This window comes from Humulus lupulus, chromosome 1 (genome assembly GCF_963169125.1).
Source record: "Humulus lupulus chromosome 1, drHumLupu1.1, whole genome shotgun sequence".
NCBI classification, from domain to species: Eukaryota; Viridiplantae; Streptophyta; class Magnoliopsida; order Rosales; family Cannabaceae; genus Humulus; species Humulus lupulus.
This window is the reverse complement of record NC_084793.1, coordinates 54,028,028-54,055,503: the sequence shown is the minus strand read 5'-3', so window position 1 is coordinate 54,055,503 and position 27,476 is coordinate 54,028,028. Positions and strand designations below refer to the sequence as shown.

The 27,476-nt window shown below is 45.3% G+C and overlaps 1 protein-coding gene across 1 annotated transcript; it reads left to right on the top strand.

The window, feature by feature from the left end:
* The first annotated feature begins 754 nt into the window (after nucleotides 1-754).
* LOC133814821 (uncharacterized) lies at nucleotides 755-25,470 on the top strand. The gene is made up of 4 exons (XM_062247735.1): nucleotides 755-1,428; nucleotides 1,769-2,534; nucleotides 3,340-3,591; nucleotides 25,414-25,470. Exons 1-4 carry the CDS (start codon nucleotides 755-757, stop codon nucleotides 25,468-25,470), a joined length of 1,749 nt encoding a protein of 582 aa, XP_062103719.1.
* Nucleotides 25,471-27,476: the final 2,006 nt, after the last annotated feature.

The window sequence follows — 27,476 nt, the reverse complement described above, 5'->3', positions numbered from 1 at the left end:
TGCCAACGTTGGAAGATGGTTCGCATCACGTGGGATGACTTTTGTATGGTGCTTGAGCTGGAATTTGGGCCATGGATTGGCCTATCTCCATGGTTGATGGCATATCTCGAGGCTGGACGGTAGAGCTCGAGGAGTATTCTGAGTAGCCGGATGAGGATTCTGATGTAGAGCTGGATATGTTGATGGATAACCTAGATTAGGTTATGCTGTGAAGGTCTTGTTGATACTTTTTGGTAAAGACTTGGCAAACCTACTAGGTTGTAGGACTTTTGTATAATGGTAGCAGGCGAATGTAGAAACCCCACGTGTAGCTAAGGTTCTGCTACATTTATTGTTCTGCTAACTAAAATTTTATGGCATGATTTGTCATGATCTTTTTGTATTGCTAGGTTATCGCCTTGAATGTTATGACTACCTCCTCTGAGTTGAATTGTTATGGTTATTCTTTCTTGTGTATGAGCAAAACTTGTATGCTCATTTAATGCTAGGCTAGTATTCTTCCCTACTATACATTGTTGTATAGAAATTCACGATGGTGCCTAACACCCGAGCTAGGCGAGGTCGAGCTGTTAGCCTACCAGACCTAGTCGAGAGAGCGGCCTTTGACCAAGAGGCAGGTCGTGGCCGAGGCAGAGGAAGGGTTCGAGGCCGAGGGAGAGGCCGTGGACAAAGAGAACAGCCGAAACCAAATCTGGAAAATTAGATAGATGATTTGAGAAGGACTGTGCATGAGCAAAATGCGGCAAACGCTCAGATGTTCGAGGCATTGATGCGAAGATTTCCGGAAGTGCCACACAACCCCGCACCCCCAGCACCTTGGGAAGACATTCTCAAACAACATGAATTCCCAGTGCAAGAAGACCCACTGGTGGAAGCAAACCCACCAGTTGATGCATCTAGAGCAGAACAGCCAAAACCAATCTCGGAACGGTTTAGCAGGAAAAATCCACTTGTGTTCGAAGGAACTTTGGACCCCCTGATGGCAGAAGAATGGGTCAGTGTACTAGAGAGAATCTTTGACTTTGTGGCGGCTACCAAAAGGGAAAAGGTAATCTGTGTGGTGTATATGTTGAGGAAGGACGCCCGCATCTGGTGGGATATTGCTAGGAAGGGGCATGACATTGGACAGATGGAATGGGCAGAATTCCTGACCATGTTCAATGCCAAGTACTACAACCAAACAGTGATAGATCAGAAGGTGGTTGAGTTTTCCAACCTAGTCCAAGGGTCATCTAGCATACATGAGTATGTACACAAGTTTGACCAACTCTCAAGATTTGCTCCAGATCTAGTAGACACTAAAGCCAACTGGGTATGCAAATTCATGACGGGGTTGAAAAGAGAGAAAGCTCAGTTCGTGGACATTGGGAAGACTAGCCTAGATACTTATGATGAAGCCATAGAGCGAGCAATCTGCCAAGAATCCTGGTTAGTACAAGAAAAGGAGTCCCACAGGGTTGAAGAACGAGCATATGTTCCAAATGACTGAGGAAGATACTCTAAAAACCAGAGCGAATCTTATGAGAGGTTTACATTCAGAGGCAATTGAATTATAGGGAAGACCAATACTCCAGGAAACTCTCAGTTTTCCAATGGTGGAAATAATAAACTATGAATGGAGCCACCAAGCCGAAGTTCAAACTTCAACAAGTAGCCAAGGAGAGAAACACAACTATTGGCCGTAGTGCAACAAATGCAATTGGCGCCACCTAGGCGAGTGCAACAACAACAACTGCTTCACCTGTGGAAAGCTGGGTCATTTCTTTAGGTACTGCCCTACTCATAGTCAGAAGGGAGGAAACGACCAACCAAAGCCAGTAGGAACTGCTCCACGAGTCTATGCACTCACCCAGGGTGATAACGGAGCTGGGACTTTCGACATGGTGTCAGATCAGCTTCCTGTGGCTAATAACTCAGCATATGCATTAATGAACCATGGTGCATCCCATTCTTTTATTGTTGCATCTTATGTTGATAAGATAGATAGGAAGCCTGAGCCTATGGCAAATATATGTGGTGTATCCTTACCTTCGGGGGAGGATATGATGGTACGGTCTTGGGTTAAAGTCGTACTAGTTTGGGTAGCAGGTCAGGAATTGACCGTGGATTTGCTAGTTTTAGATTTGCATGAGTACGATGTTATTTTTGGTATGGATTGGCTAACCAAGTACGTGGCAATGATAAATTGCAAACAAAGAAATGTGACTTTTAACCCACCTGGGGAAGAACCGTTCGTGTTCCAAGGCACAGCCCGCGAGAAGAATTTCGCTATAATCTCCACGATGAAGGCTAGGAAATTATTGGACGATGGATGTATCAGCTACCTGGCAAACGTAATAAACAAGGATAGGGAGTCTAAGCTACAACCAACTGAGGTAGCAGTGGTATGCAAATTCCCAGAAGTGTTTCCTGAGGATCTTCCAGGGATACCCCCGGACCGAGAAGTTGAGTTTGAGATTGAGTTGATTCCAAGCACCGCATGTATTTCAAAGGCACCATACCAGATTGCACTGGCAGAGCTTAAAGAACTGCAAGTGCAATTACAAGAATACCTAGATAAAGGATTTATACGACCAAGTCATTCTCCTTGGGGAGCCCCAGTACTATTCGTGAAAAAGAAATACAACTCCATGAGAATGTGTATAGACTACTGCGAACTCAAAAAAGTGACAATAAAGGACTGATACCCGTTGCCCATAATTGATGATCTATTCGATCAACCACAGGGCGCATTGGTATTCTCGAAGATCAACTTGCGATTCGGATACCACCAGTTGAAGGTCAAGGAATCAGATATTCCCAAGACCGCATTCCGAACTAGGTATGGCCACTACGAGTTCGTGATGATGTCTTTTGGACTCACCAATGCGCCCGCGACATTCATGGATCTTATGCATAGGGTATTGGGTGAGTATATAGACAAATTCATGATCGTGCTTATAGACGATATACTCGTATACTCACGAAACCAGGAAGAACACGCTCAACACCTAGAACTAATCTTACAGTGATTGCGTAAGAAAAAGTTGTGTGCCAAGTTTTCCAAGTGCGAATTCTGGTTGACTCAAGTGATTTTTCTAGGACACATGGTGTTAGGAGACGGGATTGCAGTTGATCCAACCAATATCGAGGCGGTGAAACAATGGAAAGCCCCAAAGAACGCACAAGAGGTTCGCAGTTTCATGGGTCTGGTAGGGTATTACAGGCGCTTTTTGGAGGGTTTCTCCAAAATAGCTACGCCTATGACCAAACAAACTCAAAAGAACATCAAGTTTGAGTGGGTAGACAAGTGCGAACAGAGTTTTCAAGATTTAAAACCCAAATTAACAATTGCTCCAGTGCTCACTATCCCAAAAGGCACAGAGGGTTATGTCATTTACAGTGATGCATCAGGTCAGGGGCTCGAGGAGTATTGATGCAATACGGGAAAGTGATGAGACCGGTGAGAGGAAATACTTGGGATTAGAAGAGGTAGACCAAGCTACGGAAGACATTAGATCAATCCGTCAAAGGTTGCAGACCTTTATAGTTCAACAACACAAATATGCTGATCATTGTCGGAGACCATTAGAATTTAAAGTTCAGGACAAGGTACTGTTAAAAATAGCTCCATTGAGAGGAGTTATGAGGTTCGGGAAAAAGGGCAAGTTGAGCCCTAGGTACATAGGACCGTTTGAGGTTCTAGAACGCATTGGAAAGGCAGCTTACCGACTAGCCCTTCCGCCCGCATTCTCTAGAGTTCACAATGTATTCCATGTGTCAACATTACGGAAGTACGTGAATGACCCCACTCATGTGCTAAGTTATGATGAACTTAGCATAGATCCTCAGCTAAGCTATGAGGAAAAACCGGTTGCTATTTTTGATCGGAAAGACAATGTGTTAAGGAACAAAACAATACCTTTGGTAAAGGTGCAGTGGTGTAACCACGACATTGAAGAGGCAACCTGGGAGACGGAAGCCGAGATGCGGGAGTGGTACTCCCATCTATTTTGATTTTCGGGGATGAAACTTCTATAAATTGTAGATATTGTAACATCGTGTATTTTGAACACCGTTAGTAGTCGGTTGGAGCCGGTGAAGAATTTTGTGAAATATTATTTCGATAAATAATATTATGTGAAATTATGTTATTTCATGAATTTTATAGCAGTTGTGCTAATTTGATAAAAGGGTTAGGCCTATGCAAAGAAAATTGGTCTTGGACCGAGGGGCAAACCCTAATAACGGAAAAATCTCGGATTAGGTAAAATGAGGAATATTACGGCATAAAAATATTTGGCAATTGAGACTGTATAGTCGAGCCAGTAAATTTAACAAAAAATTATTGAGGATTTAATTCCAATCTACCGGGCTTAAGAATGGAAATTCTTGCCTGAGCCTCTAAGGGCATTTTGGTAAATTTGAGTAAATTACCAAAATTATGTGTTATGTGACAAAATTTATTTTTGGTCACATTTATTTTATTTTAGCTTGGAGATATTTAAAATCTACAAGGTAAAAATTTGGTTAAATTTGGAGAGTGAAATTACCAAAGGGCCCTTGAGTGCATTAGAAGTGAGTTAAAAGGGGCAAGGGCATTTTAGTAATTTCCAAAAGTGGAGAGAGGGTGTGATGAGCAGCTAGGCTATACCCTAGTGTACTCAAGTGTCTATGACTCCTACCCGAGGAAGAGTAAGAGGCTACCTCACCCATTGGCTAAACCTCCAATGATTTCCCTCTTACACATCCAATCATTATTTCTTTTAATTTTTTTTTCAAGTAAACAAAAAGAACTCTCTCCATTTCTCTCCCCAAAACCAAAGCTTGGTCTCTCTCTACCCTCCATGGCTGCCATTTTCTCTCCAAGGGCAAGAGCACTCTCTCCCCATAGAAGAAGGAAGAAAATTCAAGAGATATATAGGCAAGTGTAAGTTTCGAACCCTAGTACACTCTTTTTCCTTCTCTTTTTCTTTCAAACCTGAAATCCTAAGGGGTTTTACTATACATGCATGAGATTCTAATATCCATGCATGGCATGGATTTTTTGTTCTAGGTCTAAAGGGAAGTTGTTCTAAGAAGATCTCAAAGTTTGAAGATTTTTGGTGATCTAGTGAAAACAAAGGTAAGGGTTCTAGAATTTTTATGTTTTCCCACTCATCTCCATCTTCTACCCTAACACTCTTTTAAAAGAATCTGCATGTGGAACCTTGGAGTTCGGTTTGAGTGTATAGAGCACAAGGAGGAAGTTTGAAAGGCTATGGGAACCTATTCTCCAAGCTAGAACCATCAAAGGTAGAATTTTTGGTTGGTTCTTGAGTATTTTTGGTTTATATTAGTAGATTTTGTTGTATAGACTATTTTAATGGTATTTGGAGTTTATTTTATGCTTGAGGGTTAGAATGGTTGATTTTTTGTTTTGCATGCATGCATGTGGCTAGGGTTTTGCTAGTTGTGTTTATTTTTGCTAGAATGTGTAAAAATGCATGCTGCCAAGTTTTTGTTGTCTGACTTCCAACGGATTAGATCATATTCTACTACCTCTGTTTGTGGAAATAATTTGTGTGGTTTCATAGTTATAGTTGATTACTTGAGTTTAGGCTTTGGAAAATCGAAAAAATGTGTTTTCAAACCTAAGTTATGAACTTTTTGGCATCTTGATGCAATCTAGAAAATTTATGGGCAGCTTGCACTGTCCAGATTGTTTTGAAATTTGAACACGTTTTACTGAGCTAAAATCTATGAAATTTGGTAAAATGTTAGTTTAAATATGTATAAGGATTACACAAGATTTTTAGAGGAAAATGAAAAATGGTTAAAGAGTAATGGTTTTTCAAAGTTTGCCCTATTAATATGAAAATGAAATTTCTAGGCAGCAAACACTGCCTAGATTGTCTTACATTTTTTAATGCGTTTCCCTATCCTTAAAATCATGAAATTTTGAGAGAAATTAAATTAGATATGAATAAATATTATGGTAAAATTTTAGGAAAAAATGGCTACAGTGTAAGAGAAATAATTTTTGAAAGAACCCTAAAAATCTGAGAAAAACTCCTGGGCAGTAGGCACTGCCCAGATTTCTTTAAATAGTTTAATGGGTTTTACCTTCCCAAAAATTATGAAACTTGGTGAGAATTTTTTTAAGATAGGTTCTAAGGACCTGGTAAAATTTTAGATTAAAATAGATCACGGTTTATGAGTAGTAATTTTTCTAAGTTACCTAAAAACAGGGAAAAATAGTCATTTCGAATCTTAACAAAAAACGAGTTTTGGGAGGTTAGTTCTTCTAACCTAAATTGAATTTTTGACGTGAGCTTTCACCTAGTTCCCGTCATTAGGATGCATAATACGTGAACATGATTTTAAAGGGTTGTGGTTAGATAACCTAACCTTGAATATAAGCTTAAAAGCGAGATTTTTATCACTTTAAAATGAATAATGAAAAAGTTAGGTTTGAAATTGGAAATGAAGTTATTTAAAAAAAAAAAAAAAAAAAGCTAAAGTTTTGGATATCTAACTGTTATCCCCATTTCCTGCATGGATTCGGGGCCTTCGTCCAGGCCCATTGTCAGGGGCCGTGTAAGCATGCGGGCCCGACCCAAGGCCTCTTGGTATAGAAATATCCGAGAGGAGGGGTATGGACCGAGGGTGCATGTCTGGGCCCATTTGAGGGGTCCGGCATGGCCCTCCGGGTTCCTTCCTCCGGGACGGTCGTACATGTGATGTGCAGATCATTCGAATCCCCCACGACCTACGCGTCCTGGTCCCGGACCCTGATACGGTCCGAGCCTGTGGTAAATGAAGAGGGACAAAGGTAAACGGACCCGGATCACCCCGTCCCCGGTTGGAGGGGTCAAGCGTCCAGGATCCTGAAGCCGCCCCACTTTGCGTGGGCGTTGTCCCCACTTTTCACCTGCAGAAAAGGCCACCTCGGGATTGCACGCCATTGTTTCAGGTCTGCGCTGCCAAGTATTCTGACTGGTCTTGTCTCCTGAATCTGCCTCGTAACTCGAAGTGTCCAGACCAAAAGCACCGTTTTGTCGGGCGAGATATAGCTCTTGAGCCAACTTATTGGGCTTTAGCTAGTCTGGAATTCATGTATGTTGCATTGTTTGTATTGGGCTTCCACTAGAAAGGCCAAGAATATCCATATCTCTGATGGGCCTGGGTCATACCCGGCCCAAGCCCGGCGTTCCCATAAGCCTATAAATACAGGCTATAGAACACTGTAAAAGGATCTCCCTTCAACTAAGATACAGTAACTCTATCAAAATACAGAGAAAAACGCCATTGTAAAAGGTCTCTCAAGCTCTAATACTATAGACTCGTGGACTAAGGCTAGTTAACGCCCCAACCACGTAAAAACCCTGTGTTAATCTTCTGCTTTCTCTACAATTACCCTTATATAATATTTATTAATATAGTTACCGAAAATCTCGGTTAACAGTTTGGTGCTTTCATTGAGAGCTGAAGGAAGCTAGTGCTAACATCATGCCTTTACTACAATGGTGAACACACAACACACAACCTTCGACCTTACCAATCTGGAGCAGGGTAATAGAGACCCGTTGCCTTCGCAGCATATCCCTCAAGATTTGCCCGAGAATGTGCCTCCTCAGACATCTCACCAGGACGAGTCACAAGACTACGAGGGTGGGATAGAGTACGAAGAGGAAAAAGAGGAGGAATACTATGAAGAGGAAAATGAGGAGGAGTACCACGACGAAGCTGCAGATCCCGAGGCCCCCGAAGGAGAGCCCGACCAGCAAGACTTGGAGGTGACCAGACTAAGGCAGCAAGTCCTGGATCAGGAAGCCAGGATCGCTGAGCAATCGGAGGCACATCGACGGATGCAAGAGTCTCTCCAAGCCCTGCAGGCACTCATGGCCGCGCAGGGTCCGGCAGCCGATCCCGCAACTGGCCCACTTCCAGAAGCGCAGCAGCCTGCTCCACAAGAGCGAGCCGGGGTTCCCGAAGGAGCCAGCCCGGTCCCTCCCCCAGAGCCTTTTCCTGAGCCAGCTCCAGGAAACCCGGATAGAGAGAGAAAGAAGGCCGGTGGAAAGACCCGGGAAAAGACCGCCCTCGTTGCAAAAGCCGGGACCCACTCCCGGCCGCTCCCTAGGCAAGAGAAGGTGCGCCCCGTCCCCGGACGAGGCCACCCGATCGAACCGCAGGGGACACGGCCGCGGAACGTACAGCCCCGGCACGCCCCAGGGCGAGACGGGCGGGAAAGATCTTTGCACCCAAGTGCCTCGGTCAATAAGAACCGTCGGGAGCGACCTCGCCGTGAGGAACGTCATGCCCTCAGTTCAGGGGACGACACTTCCCGGATAGACTTGCGCGATGGACTGAATGCTCGGAAGGAGCGAGCCCGCAAGGAAAGGATCCTCCCCCGAGATGGCGACCTCAGGAACAACATCAACGACAAGAGGAGCGAGAGAATCCCCCTAGAAGATGGCACGGCCAGGCAGCTCATGGAGCAGATGGCCGCATTGAAAAAGGTCACGGATCGCCTGGTCCGCAAGCAAGAAGGCACGGACACCAACTCCGACGAGGAGGATAAAGAGCCCTGCGCAAGGCACATCCTGGACGTCGTACTCCCCAAGGGGTTCAAGATGCCAAGCCTCACTGCCTATACCGGAAACACCGACCCCAGTGACCATCTGTCCCAATACAACTGGCTCATGACAGTGGCCCATGTCAGTGACGACGGCAAGTGCCTCTGCTTCTCGATCACTTTGGGCGGTCCTGCCGAAGAGTGGTGGAAGAGACTTAAGCCAGGATCCATCCAATCTTGGTCCGGGCTGCAGTCAGCGTTTCGCAAGCAGTTCATGGCCGCAATGAGGATGGATATGCAGATCAGCGCTCTCGCAAATATCAAGCAACTCCCCGCGGAGACACTGAGGGCCTACATCCAGCGCTTTACTGAAGAAGCCTCCAAGACGAAAGTAGATGACGGACAGTGCCTGGTGGCCCTGCAGTCTGGAATCCGGGCCGGGTCCCCCCTATGGGATGACATCCAGCGTAGCAAGGCCGCTACCCTGGAAGAGTTCATCAGGAGGGCCCAAGGATTCATCAACTGGGAAGAAGCCCAGATCCAGGCCTTCGGGTGGCCCCCGGCTCCGCATTCCATCCCCCAGACGTTCCCGGGATACGCAGGACAGTTCCCAGCGCCGTCCTACACCGCACCCCCCGCTGCCCCAGGACCGGCCGTCGCGCTTGGAGTCAGCTACACCCCTACGGTGTACAGTCCTGCCACTTCAGGGTACGCCCCGGCCCAATCCACCCACTTCTCCGGTTATGGCGTCGCGCCGGCAGGGCAAAGCATGGCCCCTGTCGTGGCCCAGCAGTCACAAATAGGAGTGACTGAGGCGAGCGTGAACCCTTCCCGGGGGAAGAGATCGGGCAAAGGCCAGAATCGGCCCGAGCCGATCAAGAAAGGGAAGAGGGGCTACGAGCCCCAATATTCAGAATACACCAACCTGGTGGACACCAGGGAGAACATCTACCTGGCAACAGAAAGGGCAGTCCACTACCGGAAGCTTAGCCCCATGTTCAAAGGAGGAAGGAATCCAAGAGACACCAACAAAAGGTGCGCTTATCACAAGGATGTGGGCCACACCACCGATAAGTGCCGGCAGCTCAAGGATGAGATTGAAAATCTCATCAAGCTGGGGCACCTCCACCAGTGGGTAAGGATGCCCGTGGGAGTCCCGGGCCTGTCAGCAAGCCCTGGACAACCCGCGGTCCCGGGAACGACTCGAGCGTACCCCCCCAGGGAGGGTATGCGCAGGGACCCCCAGCGCAGGCCCCTCAGGGGGCCCCCGTCGCGCAGGTTCCTAGCCCCGGAATGCCTTATCCCTCTGAGGTAGCACCCCCTCGAGTTGACGGGCACGTGGCGACCATCTTGGGCGGACCTCACCTGGGGGGCCATCCAGGAGTGACCAAAAGCGCTACCTGAGCGAGCTGGACCACGATCAGGAGGTGTGCGCCCTTGTATAGTCTCCGGCTCAGCGCCCTAAGTTGATGGACCTCCCCATCACCTTCACGGAGGACGACGCCCGCAATGTCCACTTTCCGCACCATGACCCGCTGGTCATAGATGCTCAAATCGCCAATAAGTTGGTGTCCCGCGTGTTGGTGGACGACGGGAGCTCCGTCAACCTGTTGTTCAAGCCCGCCTTCACCGCCATTGGCTTAACCGAAGCGGATCTGGCATCGTGCCCGACCCAGATTTACGGCTTCAACGGAGATGCACTTCTCCCCATGGGAAAGATCCAGCTGCCGGTTACGCTGGGGAGTGAATTGCAGCAATCGTTCAAGTTGTGCACCTTTGTAGTGGTGGACTGCCCCACCGCTTACAACGTCATCTTTGGCCGACCCGCATTGGTCGAGTTCGGAGCCATCACCTCCATCCGCCATCTTTGCATGAAGTTCCCATGCCACAACGGAGGGGTAGGGACTGTCCGGGGAGACCAGAAGAGCGCCCGGAAGTGCTACCATGTGTCGACCGGGCCCATATACATGATCCGGGAAGAGCCTGTTGAGGACTTCATCGAACCAATTCCCCTCCTGCCTGCTGAGAGGATGGTCTCGGACGAGGATGACCTGGACCCACGGATAGGGGACGACCGCGTCCTGGAACCAATGGACGAGATAGAAGAGGTGTGCATCAGCAAAACCGATCCGACCCGGATCGTCCAAGTCGGGAAAAGTCTGCCGGTAGACGTCCGGGCCGCCATCATCGCCCAAGTTAAGGGAAACCAGGACCTTCTAGCCTGGTCCCACTCAGACATGACTGGGATCGATCACAATATCATTTGCCACGCGTTAAGTATTGACCCAAACGCCACCCCGGTCCGCTAGAAACGCAGGCCTTTGGGGACGGAGAGGGCGGAGGCCCTTAAGCTGGAGGTTGAGAAGCTGTCTTCCATCAACTTCATACGTGAGGATGTGTACCCCGTGTGGCTGGCCAATCCCATCTTGGTGCCGAAACCGAACAGGATGTGGAGAACATGCATCGACTTCACGGACCTCAACAAAGCTTGTCCGAAGGACTGTTTCCCACTCCCCCGGATCGACCAAATGGTGGATGCTACGTCCGGGTACGAGAACTTGAGCTTCATGGACGCTTACTCCGGCTACAATCAGATCTCTATGCACGTGGCAGATCAGGAGCACACCAGTTTCCAAACCGACAAGGGAATCTACTGCTACATAGTCATGCCTTTCGGGCTGAAGAATGCCGGAGCAATTTACCAAAGGCTCGTCAATCGAATGTTTCGGGCCTAGTTAGGGCGAAACATGGAGGTATACATCGATGATATGCTGATCAAGTCCAAGACATCCCGGATCCATTCAGATGACCTGGCGGAGGCTTTCCCAGTCATACGGAAGTATGGGATGAAGCTGAATCCCAAAAAGTGCACTTTCCGCGTGGCCTCCGGGAAGTTCCTGGGCTTCATAGTGAGTTTCCGGGGAATAGAAGCCAATCCAGATAAGATCAAGGCACTGGTAGACATGGCCTCTCCCCGGAAACACAAGGACGTGCAAAGCCTGACGGGACGAGTAGCCGCTTTGAGCCGCTTCGTTTCCAAATCCACAGACAAGTGCGTCCCGTTCTTCAACGTCCTTCGGGGAAGCCAGCGCTTCGAATGGTCACCCGAATGTGAAGAGGCCTTTCTAAAGCTGAAAGAACACCTGGCCCAAGCCCTAATCCTGGCAAAACCGGTAGAAGGGGATCCCCTGTATCTGTACCTGTCCGTGACTGAGCACGCAATCAGCGCCGCGTTGGTACGAGAGGAAGAAAGGACACAACTCCCAGTATACTATGTAAGCAAGCGGTTGCTGGACGCTGAGTCTCGATACCCACTGATTGAAAAGCTGACCTTCTGTCTGCTGATGGCGTCCTGAAAGCTTCGACCTTACTTTCAGGCCCACGCCATAAAGGTCTTAACCAACTATCCCCTGCGGCAGGTGTTACAGAAGCCTGAGTCATCGGGAAGAATTTTGAAGTGGGCCATGGAGCTGAGCCAGTTCGATATATCCTACGTCCCTAGGGTGTCCATCAAGGGACAGGCCCTAGCCGATTTCATCGTTGAATGTTTTGGGATTTCTCCAGAAGACAATATTCCCGAAGCCCTCACAGCGCCCGTGTGGAAAGTCTTCGTGGACGGAGCCTCGAATGAGAACGGGGCCGGGGCCAGGATCATCTTGGTGTCCCCGCAAGGGCACCAGTTACAAAATGCCCTCCGTTTCCAGTTCAAGGCGTCAAATAACGAAGCGGAGCATGAAGCTATTCTAGCCGGCCTGCGCTTGGCCCGGGAGGTCAAGGCAGCAAACCTGGAAATTTACAGCGATTCCCAGCTAGTTGTCAGACAAATCTCGGGGGAATATCAGACTAAAGGAGAGAGAATGGCGGCCTACGTGACTCAAACGAGGGAAATACTACAGGCATTCGCAGCACATTCCATCCGCCAAATCCCCTGGGAGCAAAATGTCTTCGTAGATACACTAGCAAAGTTGGCCACCGACGCCGAGGCAGAGCTAGCCGGACTGGTCCCCGTCAACCATCTTCCCGTCCCAAGCATCAGGGCCCCCGCGGTCCACACCGTCGATCACTCCACTTCCTGGATGGGACCGCTCATCCACTACCTGTCTGCCAGGGAAGTTCCAAACGACCGGGCCGCAGCACGGAAACTCCAATACCAAGTCCACCGATATGTCATGATGGACGGAAAACTCTATCGTCGGGGTGGGCCCAGCCTGTCCAAAAAGATCCTGCACCAAGGGTACTTCTGGCCAACCATGAAGAAAGACTGTATTGAATACGTCCGCAAGTGCGAACAATGCCAGAGGTACGCGAAGGTCCCCCGGGCCCCCCCGACAGAGATAACCTTGATGAACAGCCCCTGGCCCTTCGCAGTGTGGGGGATCGATCTCGTCGGATCTCTCCCGACTGGGAGAGGAGGGGTAAAGTATGCCATCGTGGCCCTGGACTTCTACACAAAGTGGGTCGAGGCAGAGCCCATGAGCACAATCACTTCCAAAAAGGCCTTAGACTTTGTCGTCAATAACATAGTGTGTCGATATGGCCTCCCCTACAAAATCGTGTCCGACAACGGGAAGCAGTTCGACAGCGCCCACTTCACGGATTTCTGCCAAAGGCACGGTATAGTGCAGAGCTTCTCCGTGGTTGCCAGGCCCCAGGAAAACAGGTAGGCAGAAGCCGTGAACAAAATCCTAAAGGGGACGCTGAAGAAAAAACTCCAGGCCTGTAAGAGCAAATGGCCCGAGGAACTGCCCCGCGTACTATGGGCTTACCGAACGACCGAGAGGACGTCAACTGGACACACCCCCTACTCTATGGTCTACGGATGCGAAGCCGTCATCCCAATTGAAATGACTGTCCCATCCCACCGACGTGACACGTACGATCCCGCCCAGAACCACGCCTTACTCCAAGAATCACTAGATCTCATCGAAGAGATCCGGGAAGAGTCGCAGGTGCAGCTGAAGATGTACCAAGGCAAGATCGCGCGTCACTTCAACTCCAAAGGCAAGAGCCGTAAGTTTGGAACTGGCGACTTGGTCTTGCGAAGAGTCTTCCCTGCTACTCAAGATCCGGGAGTGGGGGTTCTGGGCCCAAATTGGGAGGGGCCATATGAGATCCAACACGAGGTGTGCCCCGGAACATACCGCTTAAAGCGGCTCGATGGCTCAGAAGTCCCGCGAGCCTGGAATGCGGAGCATCTCCGTAAATACTATCAGTAGTCAGAGAGCCTTTCCCAGTTTAATATTTTCATTGTAAACAATGTATGCCTCAAGGCGAACCTTTTTCAAACAATGAAAATGGCGTGTGCAAAACGTCATAAAGAAATATTGTGAAACCATGCTAATCTTTCTCAAGTGACCCTAGACCCATCTCCACTCACTTGCGGGGGGTATCCCGGGTGTAAGCAAACACCTGCGGGGCGCAAGCTTAGGCTAGTCCTGGCTCGGACCACCAAGGTTCGGGCGACTCAAACCCCACGGTCCCACCCCGGACGAACGACGTCCAGGGTGTAAAATAAAGAGGACCGAGCCCAAGGCCAGTCCCACCCCGGACGAACGATGTCTGGGGGTATAAAGTAAAGAGGACCGAGCCGGAGGCCTGTCCCACCCCGGACGAACGACGTCCGGGGGTATAAAACGAAGGACCGAGCCCAAGGCCGGTCCCACCCCGGACAAACGATGTCCGGGGGTATAAAGTAAAGAGAACCGAGCCGGAGGCCAGTCTCACCCCGGACGAACGATGTCCGGGGGTATAAAGTAAAGAGGATCGAGTCGGAGGCCGGTCCCACCCCGGACGAACGTCGTCCGGGGGTAAAAAACGAAGGACTGAGCCCAAGGCCGGTCCCACCCCGGACGAACGATGTCCGGGGGTATAAAGTAAAGAGGACCGAGCCGGAGGCCGGTCCCACCCCGGACGAACGACGTCTGGGGGTATAAAACGAAGGACCGAGCCCAAGGCCGGTCCCACCCCGGACGAACGTCGTCCGGGGGTAAAATACGAAGGACCGAGCCCAAGGCCGGTCCCACCCCGGACGAATGATGTCTGGGGTTATAAAGTAAAGAGGACCGAGCCGGAGGCCTGTCCCACCCCGGACGAACGACGTCCGGGGGTATAAAACGAAGGACCGAGCCCAAGGCCGGTCCCAGCCCGGACGAACGATGTCCGGAGGTATAAAGTAAAGAGGACCGAGCCGGAGGCCGGTCCCAGCCCGGACGAACGATGTCCGGGGGTATAAAACGAAGGACCGGGCCCAAGGCCGGTCCCACCCTGGACGAACGGTGTCCGGGGGTGTAAAACAAAAAGGACTGAGCCCAAGGCTCGTCCATTTCGGGCAATTGATGCCCGAGAGATAGAAGCATCCGGTTGGCCCCAGGGCAAAGCCATGGCCTAAAACTGATAAAAGGAGAACAAAGCTCCAAGTTAAACTAAGCCCCGACGGCCCTGGACTTGGTGCCAGGATTAAAAACTTGGAGAGTTAAGTTGTTGGGTCTAGTCCAGGCCGTTGGAACCGGAACTAAACCCTCACAATCAATTAATCGCGACAACAGAATGAAATTTCTACTCAGAACAGCGAAAGGAAGCCTACATAAAAACCAGAAAAAGTAGCAGTGTTTTAAATTTAAGTACAAGCCAAAAACACTAATAAAATTACAAGGCCGGGTTCGGGCCTACTACTCATCCGCCCGGAGGTCTGCGTCCTCCTTCTCCTTGGCCTCGAACTCGGCCCGCTTCGACTCCGGATCAGGGAAGACAAGGAGGTTCATGCTCTTGTCCTTGCACCAGGCCATGTAGATGGCCTCGTCAAAAGTGACATCTAGCAGGCCCTCGGCCTCCTCCTTTTCGCGGCGGGTTGTTTCGTGCACCGCCTTCTCTTGAAGCAGAGACTCTCCCAATTCGCAGACTCGGACCTTCAAGGCCTGGATCTCCTCCTTATCCAAGATGGACTGAGCCGCGGCCGTCTCCAAAAGTGTCGCCCGCTCATCGGCCTCCTTTGATTTCCGAGACAACTCCTCTTCCAACCCGGCCTTGGCGCGGTCGAGCTCCTCGCGCTCTGTCTGGGCACGGGCCACCTCCCGGCCAAGAGCCTCCTTGGCGGCCTCCCTCTGATTCACGGCCGCCTCCAACTCTATCTTGGCCGTCTCCATCTTTATACCCATCTCGACCACCAGATCGGCACTCCTTTGGGACAACAGGTCAACCTGGAACAAAGAAAAGTTAGAAAATAAAACCCTCGTCAACAAGTAAGGGAAGGAATGTAAGAGAAGTGAAAGTTACCGCGGTGGCCTGGTGGCGGAGAGCTTGGGAGATGAACAGTACGTCCGGGTTGGCTATCGTGGCATACTTCTTGAGCTGGAGGTTGGATATGGTGTTCCCAACCTGATCTAGCAGGTCAGCCGCCAGGGGGGCCGTGTCCTGGCCGAGTTTAGGGCGGAAGCCCGCTTCGGCGGCTGGCCGATCCACGATCGGCTGAGGAGCGCTGAACTTGGCAGGACGCTCTGCGAATTCAACCTAACGACGGATCGTCAGGGCCTTGTAAGTTTCGTCCCTCCAGCACCGACCATTTTCCCAGGTCCGGTTGATCAGCCGGGACTGCTCATCCCGCAAGGCTGACTCCCCCTCCTCGAGAAGAGTCGGGCGTATGGGGAGAACAGGCAGTGCAGGGATTTCCTTCGCGGCCAGCCGACTCTCACCGTGTGACTCTTCAGCCGAGCCAGCTCGCCTCATCCGGGGCCTCTTCCCGGTGTTGCCCTCCACGGCGCCAGCATCCGGGCCCCTCTTCCCTGAGCTCCGGCTGACCGCCGTGCCCGCCTCCAAGTCAATCACGGGGGGCTGGGTAGAGGCGGAGAGTGCAGCAGGTTCCACGGCCTGGAGGGGGACCACGGCTAGGACTCCTTCACCGGGACGGAGCCCCGCCCCGGACAGTTCCTTGGTAAGGTGGGGCTCCGGGCCCGTCACCTCGTTGTTCTTCCTGGCCGTCTTCTTGGCCGCCCTGTCCTTGATGAGCCGTCTCATTTCACTGGCAGGGGTTGACATATCAGAATCTCCTGCAAAAGTACAGAAAAAGGAGTTAGGGCGATGAACCAATCAAACAAACACGCAAATCACAGTTAGAAATGACCCGGGACAAACCCTCATCTATGCCCCGGGCGTGACACAATTCCTCTAAAGCAAATGAATGGACCCGATCCCCTATGTCGTCCGGGCCCAGGAAGCCCCTGTACTGGAGGAACCCGGATAAGAACATGAGGACCTCTGAGCCTACGGGGACGGGAAGTGAAGGTCTCATCTCCCCATTGGCCCCGAACGTGGGGCCCGAGGGTGCTAGCTTATCCCTAGCTAAGTCCCCGACTCGGGGAGCATAAGTTAAGATTAAAGGGGAGTTACCTCGCCCTGATACGCTGGCCCCGGGAGTCCCAATGTTTGGTAGGGCATCTTCGAAGAGCTTCTCTGAGGTGGCCGCCTCTGTCGGGGCCTGGTCCTTCTTGCGCCGGGCCGCGTCGGCTCACGCCGCTCTTTCCACACTGGCAATATGATCCAGGGCCAACTGCTCCCGGACGTGGACGTTCTTCTTGCAGGGGATGCCCCGAAGGTTCAGGATAACAATGGTCTGGGTGGCCGCGAGCATCCGACCAGTCGGAGATTGTCGTTTGTGACGTAGCCGCCCACGTCCAGATCCTCCGCGCTCAACTCGGAATAAAATCTCCTCCTTTCCATGATGAACTCGGTAAGGGGAGTTTGAGCGAAAGGCCCTGCCACCCGGAAGATATGATAAGAAACGACTAAAAAGGATAAGGAATAAAGGAGAGGACCAGGAAAATACTTACCCACTCGCTGGAAGTCCAGCAGTAGTGTGGGGTTCTTGTCCACGAGGAACCCGGACGTCAGGAACCAGTAATGCCTGGCGTCCGGGGGATGCCTCCAGGAGCTGGTAGGAGCGGGGTAGCCACTCCGCGGCTTTAGTCTATAAAAGCCGTCGAGGGTCTTGTCCTTGACATTGACCTGCGGCTCCAGCTTGTAGAAGTACAGGATCTCCGCCGGGGTGGGCTCCGCGACCTCCTTCGCGATGCAAAACACCCGCCATCCAGCAAGTAGCCGGTACGCTTGAGGCAGAAGCTAGAATGACGCAATTCCCACGTACGTCAAGAACCGCACGAAATAGTCATGAAGTGGGAGCGTGGCTCCCGCGCTGATGTGACCGGCGCTCCAAGCCCCGAATCCTTCCACGGACGTATGCGCCCGCTCCTCGATCCTGGCCATGCGGTTGTGAAAGAGTCCAGGAGTTGACTCGATGCCCAGACGCTGCTCTAGGAGCAGCATCATTCGGTAGTTCCGGAACAGGTTGGGCATCACGTCCATTTCCCACCTGTTGCCCTTGGGCGTCCGGGATCCAGCAACGGTGACGAGGGCCCTATTGACCTCTTCTTCAGAATGGAGCGTAACGCCCGTTGCCATAGCTGACGATCTGGGAACAAAGAAAGAAAGCCAAGTAGTTAGTACCTAAACCCAAGAAAGTCGGTCAAGGTACGGGGGGTCTCCTAAGGACTGCTTGGAGCCCCTTCGGATCTGGTCCAGGACTCCGAAGAGCCATAGGACCCTGATTGGGAAAGAAGGAAACTACTAAGACCCGCCCTCTGTCCGGGAAGCATTTGGATACAGAGCAACCCGAACTAGGCGGCCTTCCTAACAACTCCTAAATATAAAGCCTAAACGCACGCATTAAAAAGAACATCATAAGTTCACAAAGTCGTCAAGAGAGTCAGGAGGACTTACTGTGAGTTGTCGGCCGCAGAAGATGGTGGTGGTCCGACTGTAAGGACGGAAGAACCTCATTCTTGAAGTGGTGTAGCCGGTCTAGCAGTTCGTTGACAAGACAGGCCTGAGTCGCGTCTTCAGGTAGAAGCATAGAAGTTGGGGTTCTGGGGAATAGGCGGCGGCGCAGAGTCAACAGATGGTGATATATGCCGTCGGCAATGTCGGACATGCGAGGCTCGAGCAAGGCTTATCGGTTCTTAGACTGGTTCGAAGGTGTAAAAGTGCCAAATTGGCTTTTGTGGGGTATTTATAATGGCCCCAAGTCCTGGCCTCCGATCCAATGTACAGGCGTCTCTTCATCAGATGGTCAGGAGTCGCGCAGGAACATTTATGAGTCCTTTCAGGTTGGATCCTCGTCATCTCAGATCTAATGTCCCAGAAGGGGCGGATGCCAAAGGTCTCCCCATCCTACGGTCCGCCTCATCCCAGGGACATTAATGACGGACCCCCGTGCAGATGGGACGCTTCGTGACGTGCGCTGACACACTAGTCTAGACCTAGCAACCCTTGGAAGGGCTAGGCGACCTTTCAAGACCTGTGCAGCAATCGCCTGGTGACACGTGTATACTTGCCACGAAGCGGGACAAAGGTAAACATCCCCAGATATTGGTAAACGGTCCGGGCCAAACATACGGCCAGTGCCACGGCCCGCTGTCACGGACCCGCGGTCCCGGGCAGGAACTGGGGAGGCGACCATGCGAACGTCCTGGGAACGATGCAACCCTCCTCCTGGCAGACCCAGGCGAAGGCTTGGGGGGTAAATGTTATCCCCATTTCCTGCATGGATTCGGGGCCTTCATCCAGGCCCATTGTCAGGGGCCGTGTAAGCATGCGGGCCCGGCCCAAGGCCTCTTGGTACGGAAATATCCGAGAGGAGGGGTATGGATCGAGGGTGCATGTCTGGGCCCATTTGAGGGGTCCGACATGGCCCTCCGGGTTCCTTCCTCCGGGACGGTTGTCCAGGTGATGTGCAGATCATTCGAATCCCCCACGACCTGCGCGTCCTGGTCCCGGACCCTGGTACGGTCCGGGCCTGTGGTAAATGAAGAGGGACAAAGGTAAACGGACCCGGATCACCCCGTCCCCGGTTGGAGGGGTCAAGCGTCCAGGAACCTGAAGCCGCCCCACTCCGCGTGGGCGTTGTCCCCACTTTTCACCTGCAGAAAAGGCCACCTCGGGATTGCACGCCGTTGTTTCAGGTCTGCGCTGCCAAGTATTCTGACTGGTCTTGTCTCCTGAATCTTCCTTGTAACTCGAAGTGTCCAGACCAAAAGCACTGTTTTGTCGGGCGAGATATAGCTCTTGAGCCAACTTATTGGGCTTTAGCTGGTCTGGAATTCATGTATGTTGCATTGTTTGTATTGGGCTTCCACTAGAAAGGCCAAGAATATCCGTATCTCTGATGGGCCTGGGTCATACCCGGCCCAAGCCCGACATTCCCATAAGCCTATAAATACAGGCTATAGAACACTGTAAAAGGATCTCCCTTCAACTAAGATACAGTAACTCTGTCAAAATACAGAGAAAAACGCCATGGTAAAAGGTCTCTCAAGCTCTAATACTATAGACTCGTGGACTAAGGCTAGTTAACGCCCCAACCACGTAAAAACCCCGCGTTAATCTTCTGCTTTCTCTACAATTACCCTTAAATGATATTTATTAATATAGTTACCGAAAATCTCGGTTAACACTAACCAACCTCAAATTAGCTTCAGGTTATGAGAATTCATAGTTTACCATTTTCTAAACACGGGGTCCAATTGCCCCTTATTTTCGAAAACGACGTAAAAGAGATCCTAGATTATGGATAAAAATGGTAAGAGTGGGAGTTGGGTTTTTGTGGAATCATTAAAAGAACGGGATACCATTGTCATATATTATTTGTAAGGGGCCTAAAAGCAGTATTTTGGTAAATGATAGAAAACTGTAAACTTTTGAGATATGACGACAAGTTGGTATTTTTTTAAGATAGGAGTTGAGTAGAACTCCTTTTTCTAAAAAAAAAAAAAAATATGAGTTATCCGATAAGAGAGTTCTCTAGTTAATGAATACTAAGATGCACGACATGGAGAGCATGTTGCGGTGAGGCCGATTTTCTCATATTACTGTAAAGACTGAAATGAAATCCGACCTTAGACACTGTAAGGTGTATAAGAGGCTATAGTATAAAGTCTCTAAGAGAACGTTATTGCATGTAGCTATCATAGAATATTACCAATAAGAGTATGCCATAGTTTAATCCGAGTACACTGTATTAATTACAATAATGGCAAAAAGGGAAAATGAATAGCGGTGTTAAAGATCCAGCTAGGAACTAAGGACTCCAAGTAAGTTAGCCTTTCTCTTTCTTGGCTACAACATGAATATACTAGTCTTTGCTTGTAGTAGTATATTGCACTAGTTTTGTTTGGGTCGTTAAGACCAGGGTACGCTTAATGCCTACCTTTGTAATGCTGATGCATTCTTGGGCTTAATGGTAAGTGAGTTCGGGTTGGAGCCAAAACCTTATTATAATACTGTTCGAGTTGGAGCCAGGACATAGTGAGATTATAGTCCGGGTTGGAGCAAGACAGGGTGAAATTATAGTCCGGGTTGGAGCTAGGACATGGTGAAATTATAGTCCGGGTTGGAGCCAGGACATGGTGAGATTATAGTCCAGGTTATAGCCAGGATGGTGAAATTATAGTCCGGATTGGAGCCAGGACATGGTGAAATTATAGTCCGGGTTAGAGCCAGGACATGGTGAGATTATAGTCCAGGTTATAGCCAGGATGGTGAGATTGTAGTCTGGGTTGTACCTAGGACATGGTAAAATTTTAGTCCGGGTTGGAGCAAGGACATGGTAAGATAAAGTTCAGGTTGGAGCCAGGACATGGTAATATAGTCCAGGTTGGAGCCAAGATGCTAAGAGTGAATCCGGGTTGGAGCCAGGATCCTTTGTGTTTGTTTGAATTGATTAAATTGTATAATTTTATATCTTGAATGTTCTGGGATTTTTGAGTGCAGATTGATATGATATGTATGAAATGGGTTGTTGGGCGCAACCAATGTGCTTGATTTCTGTATGGATATTATTAAGAATTGTATGATAGGGTTGGAATCTCATCCAATACCCTAGTGATCGTTAGTGATATCTACCTTAGGGCAACCCGTTACTCAGTTTAGTATATTTGTGTGCAAGGCTATTCTTACTAAGCGTTTTCGCTTACCTAGTTGTTTCATGTTGTAGGTAAGTACAAAAAAAAAAGTGGACCAGTGAGCGTCGGAGTCTGCTTGTGGATATGTACATGTGGCCCGACCCGAGGAGGTTTTTGATGGAACATCATTTTGAAAAGAAATGTTGGGTGCATGTTATTTCTTTTATGACATTTATTTTGCTTAACTGTGAAAAAGAGAAGTTGTAACTCCGTTTGGTAAAACTAAAAGTGTGCGCACACGATCTTTTTAAAAGTTTTTTTTATATGGATTTTCAGTACAATGAATTAAAATAAAAGTTTAGATTTCCGCATGTGTTTGGTCTTGTATGTTTTGAGGGTCGTAACAATCCATTTGATATCAAAACAAAAGAAACACATGTTGAATCATACTCATCATAACATTTCAAGATAGAATTTCATATCTTATATTACATGGTCCATTATCATACATAGCACACCATTTTCCTCATAACAAACCAATCTTACCATTTCATAGCTTAAACATAGAAATTCTATCTAACTTCCTTACCTCAGGTCCGAGCAAAGCAAAAATGAGAAAAACTTCACAACAAGCCTATAATCATAATCAAAGTATCGTCTTTTGGAATCATATGTCAATACTCTTGCCCAACACAAATACCCCACATGTGCATGGGCCATGCACAGTGGTACAAGTTGCCCCATAATTCCAAACATACACATTTTCACATAAAATCATAAAAGAAGAATGCCAATTCTACCTATTAACCATTCATGGTTACAAAGTAAAACTATTTGTTTGAACAATAGGCATATATTTGAACGTTATGTCTTTGCATGCGACATGCATATGTAGGAGCGTTGTTAAAATGTAACGTTTTTAAACGATAATTCCTACATGCTTATTTCTTGTTTTTTTAACAAAAATTCAGCAACATTATTACTTTACAATTATTTGTCTCTTTAAGTCCCAAAATTAGATTAAACCATTTAATACATTATTTTTTTTTATAAAAAAATAATTCATTTAGCTTTTTCTTAATTTTTCATAAAATAATAGTCCAATTTATTATTTTAAATAGCATAGAAATAACAAAACTTGTAGTCATTTAGAAATATTTAATAAATTTATTGTTTCCATTAGAAAATAACTTTTTTCTAAATTAATAAAAATTACATGATTAAATGTGATAATTTATAATTTAAAGCGTGAGAAAACTATGGGCCTGTTAGGTAACCTTTAAAAAAACAACTTTTTATTTTTTTAATTAAAAATATCAAAATATATTCAGGAAACACGTTCGGTAATACAATTGTGTTTTTTATTTTTTTAATTTAAAATCAAAATTAATTAAATTTTGAAAACATAATTTTGAAGCTTTTAAAAAAAACTGAAACGTATTTTCATTTGGTTCTCTTCTTCCTCACCTTCCTCAAGCAACGCAACAGACCTAGTAATGGCGATTTCTTCCTCTAGCTTCCACTCTCCACTCTGATTTCTTCAGGTAAAATTATCAACTCATTCTCTTATCTCTGTGATCTATTTCTCACTCTCTTTCTCTCCCTCTCTCGTGTCTCTAAGATCTATTTCTCACTCTCTAAGATCTATTTCTCATATTTATGCTATTAATAATTATTTTTGTATGCTCTTTCTCTCTATCTCTTGTCAATTTGTAATGTGTCATTTATTTAGTGCTAGAGTTTTGCAGAAAATCTGGGGTTTTTCTTCTTTTTGAGTTCCACGTATTTGTTTTTTTAGGGTTCAATCTCTATAGTGTGAAAATTTTAGAATTTGAAAATGAACAAGGGAAAATTGCTGAAATCTTATAGCTTATGCCATTATTAGTACTGCAAACCCTCAGATACTATTTGTTTATAGATTTTGGTATGAATGAGAAGGGTAGAGTAGCTAAAGATGTTGAGACAGAACAAATTGTTATTGCAAATGCTACTAAACGTTGCTTGACTCAAATTAGTTCTGTTGTACAGATTATTATATATATATATATGTTTGTATATAATGTATGCTATGGTTATGGAAATTTCTTTGTATGAATGCATGGCATATTTGAACAAGCTAAGACAAAGATTTGACATTTTCTGTGTATATAAATAACATGTGGAGTAATGGGAGTTATAGGGAAAAAACAGAGTGCATTTCAAGTTTTGTTGCTTTAAGCCAAATTAGTTCTGTTGTACAGTTGTTATATATATATATATGTTTGTATATAATGTATGCTATGGTTATGGAAATTTCTTTGTATGAATGCATGACATATTTGAACAAGCTAAGACAAAGATTTGACATTTTTCTGTGTATATAAATAACATGTGGAGTAATGGGAGTTATAGGGAAAAAACAGAGTGCATTTCAAGTTTTGTTGCTTTAAGCCAAATTAGTTCTGTTGTACAGTTGTTATATATATATATGTTTGTATATAATGTATGCTATGGTTATGGAAATTTCTTTGTATGAATGCATGACATATTTGAACAAGCTAAGACAAAGATTTGACATTTTTCTGTGTATATAAATAACATGTGGAGTAATGGGAGTTATAGGGAAAAAACAGAGTGCATTTCAAGTTTTGTTGCTTTAAGCCTGTGTTTTGAGAGCCAAAGAAAACTCCACTCCCTCTCTACTTGTATATTATTTTTTATACCAAAGTTTTGATCTCATTTTTCACAACATGTAGTGTAGAATAAACTTCTCATTTGAAAAAAAAAACCCTTTTGTTGACCAAATACCTGAAAGATTCATAGTGGTGACGAAGCAGGACTCATTCATTAATTCTTGTTGGGGAAGAACCCGGGAAACGCTGTAGCTAAGCTGCTCATCAAGTTGTTTTGCTCTTATATATTAAACGTTGTGCTTTTGTTTTCATTTATGAAGTTGACCTACAAAATCCTTGTTTTCATTTATGATTTTTGTTTGTAACAGAACAGCATAGTTTCTCAGACTTGATGTGGTTCAGTTGTGTGTTGCTTGATACTTGGCTTTAAATCTTCTAGTTCTATATAATACTAGTGGTTGATGCACATACAAGTGCTGCAATTATAATTTAATTTATATAGATAAAAAAACTGTAATTGATGAAATCTAAATATTAAACATAGATAAATTTAAGATTTTAAGTTTATTTACTTACCAAATCCTTGTTTTCATTTATGGGTTTTGTTTGTAACCTGAACAATATAGTTTTCTAGTCTTCATGTGGTTCAATCGTGTGTAGCTTGATACTTGGGATTGAAATCTTTTAGTTCTATATAATATTTGTATATGATTATGCTGCATTTTATTGACAGTTGCATAAAAGTTGAATTATGGCCGACTTTCCTTCTAGGTGACGTTTTTTTTTTTGTTCAATAGATCTTATCAATAACTGATAGTGAACATTCTTTTCAAGATTTTTCTAGAACAAGTTGAGGGTTTGGTTAAGTTATATATCTGTTATTTGAATGTGTTTTTAAAATGAATCATATTTGTAGCTTCTTATTTGTTTGTTGAATTTGTGTAAATTGAACATGTAGGAAACCAATACTTTTCTAGGCCCTATGTAGGCCCTATGTATTGTGGTCTATATACTACTTTATGGTACATATATTATATATTCACTTCATTGTTACTTTCATAGTTTAAATACGGACAAATTTGATTATTTGTTTTATCTTGCTAGATATTGTCCCTTCAATTTGGTGTAAACATTTTTTTCTTTTCCAGCAACTATGTTATGATTGGATTTATCTATATATATATATATTAGTTCAAAACTACCATGTCTTGAAAGTAAAACATTATTTGTGTACTGAAAACTATTAGCTACATATTTTATATGTGATATTAAAATGTTATGGGATTTAATTAACCAATTTATGTATTGATTGTTTCAGATTGATTGGCTTGGTGGATTGGTGGCTTTGAGTGTTTCAGACAGTTTGGCTTGGTGACTTTGAGGTATATTATTATAAATTATGTTGATTAAATTCCCACTAATCTGAAGGATTAATTATGATCCATTGTTTTGAGACCTTTTGTTTGGTTAATTTTGTTGTATATTTAGTATATGATTTATACTTTTGACTTTGATGAATATCTAGTTTGGCAATTTGTGTGTTTCATTCCTTAGGCTTTGAGTTGTATGTATCGATGTTATGGAGTTGTGTTTTTTTATGAGAGGCTTTGAGTTGTTTTTTTATTATTGTTCTTGAAATGGTTGTTTCTTTAGGAATAGTCTTGTATTTGCATTTAGAATTCTTATTGAATCCTTAGGTCTTACCTAGATGGCAGGTGTTGATAATGAAGTTCTTATTATTGAGAATACCGATGAGACTTCTGTTTAGACTCAAAAGCATGAAGAAATTTTCATTGAACTTATGGAAGAAGAAGTCTTAAAGGAAAATAAGAATACCACAACCTTCACCAAGCAATCTTGGAAATATGATCTTTATTTTACTATGTAAACTTTCTTGATTTTGTATTATCTCGTGGATAGATATTAAGTTTTGAAATTTGAGATTATTTGAATATTATTAATATGATCTTTTTTTACTATAATTTTATTATTTTTTATTTTAAAATAATAAATAGTGATCACAAAAAATATTTTTATTTTTTAGTTTAGAAAATAAAAATAAAAAATAAATTTAAAAAAAAATATATTTACCAAACATGTTTTTTATTTTTTATTTTTTTAAACAAAAAATAAAAATAAAAGTTACCAAACACATTTTTATTTTTATTTTAAAAAAACAGAAAACAAAAATGGTTATCAAACACATTTTTATTTTATAAAAATAAAAAAACATAAAACAAAAATATATTTTTATTTTTGAGTTTAAAAAATTTAAAAACAAAAATTTTACCAAACGCAACCTATATTTTCACTTATATTATTTGAAACTTGAATTATGTAGGTGTAAAACCCATTAATTTTAAACAAAATAATTATTTTAGTTTAATAACTCAAAGTTTCAGCAACTATTTATTTTGTTTAAAAATCATAAATGAATTTAAACCAAAATATTTTCTCATTAAAGAAAAACTGCACCTAAATAATAATGTGAAAATTCATATTTATATTTTAAAAATATCACTTTTACAAATACATAACTTAGGGTATAATTCATTTGATGCACTAACATTATTTATCTCATTTAAAAAGACATTTCTTATTTTTAATAAAAAATTCCAACAATTAATAATTCATTCAAAATCACAAACTTGGATTAAAATCATATTTTCTTCGTAAAAATCAGCATGTGTTAATATAATAAAAACACCATTTAAATGTGAAATAAAATACTCTTTTATTTATTTAAAATCAAATATCACTAGAGGCATCACATGTGCATTTTAAAACATTGTTTCACCAATTTACTCACCAATTATATAAAAATATCAGCAAGCATAATTAACATGAAATTCATCTTTGATTCATGCTTTTCTAAAAAGATGTTCAAACCATAACCTTCATGTATCACTAAATTATCATTTATATAAAAGACTCAAGACAAATTCTCAATTTAACCAATTAACCTAGCATGTTCCTAATGAGTATAGGTGATACAAAATAAAAACAACACAACATGCATCAACACCCTATAAGCCGAAATCCTCATCATCATCCCATGTTTCTCTTTGCATTTTACAAGAACATGAAAGAAAACATCACAAACCCTAAGCATATTCCTATTTCTCAAATAACATGACCAAGTTCAGAGAACATCAATAGATACATATACAAAACCCAACATGAAATCCTTGCCTTGGCCTAAACTTTCATGGTCATAAACATAAAATACCAAAACCATCATATTTAGTGGATCAAAACCAAAAACCTTGCATGCTTTTACATAGAACCTTTAAATCAAACACGCCATAGCATCATATCTTAGGGAAAACCCCTAGGTGTCATAACATTGAATATCACTATGCTCACGCGTCTAAGATCAAA

Excerpts from the sequence above, each read along its gene's own strand:
- LOC133814821 (XM_062247735.1), top strand. The coding sequence starts at position 755 with ATGTTCGAGGCATTGATGCGAAGATTTCCGGAAGTGCCACACAACCCC. Across the intron at positions 1,429-1,768 it reads GCAATCTGCCAAGAATCCTG|GTACTGCCCTACTCATAGTC; the intron begins GTTAGTACAAGA and ends TCATTTCTTTAG. Across the intron at positions 2,535-3,339 it reads CAGAGCTTAAAGAACTGCAA|TGCTCACTATCCCAAAAGGC; the intron begins GTGCAATTACAA and ends CAATTGCTCCAG.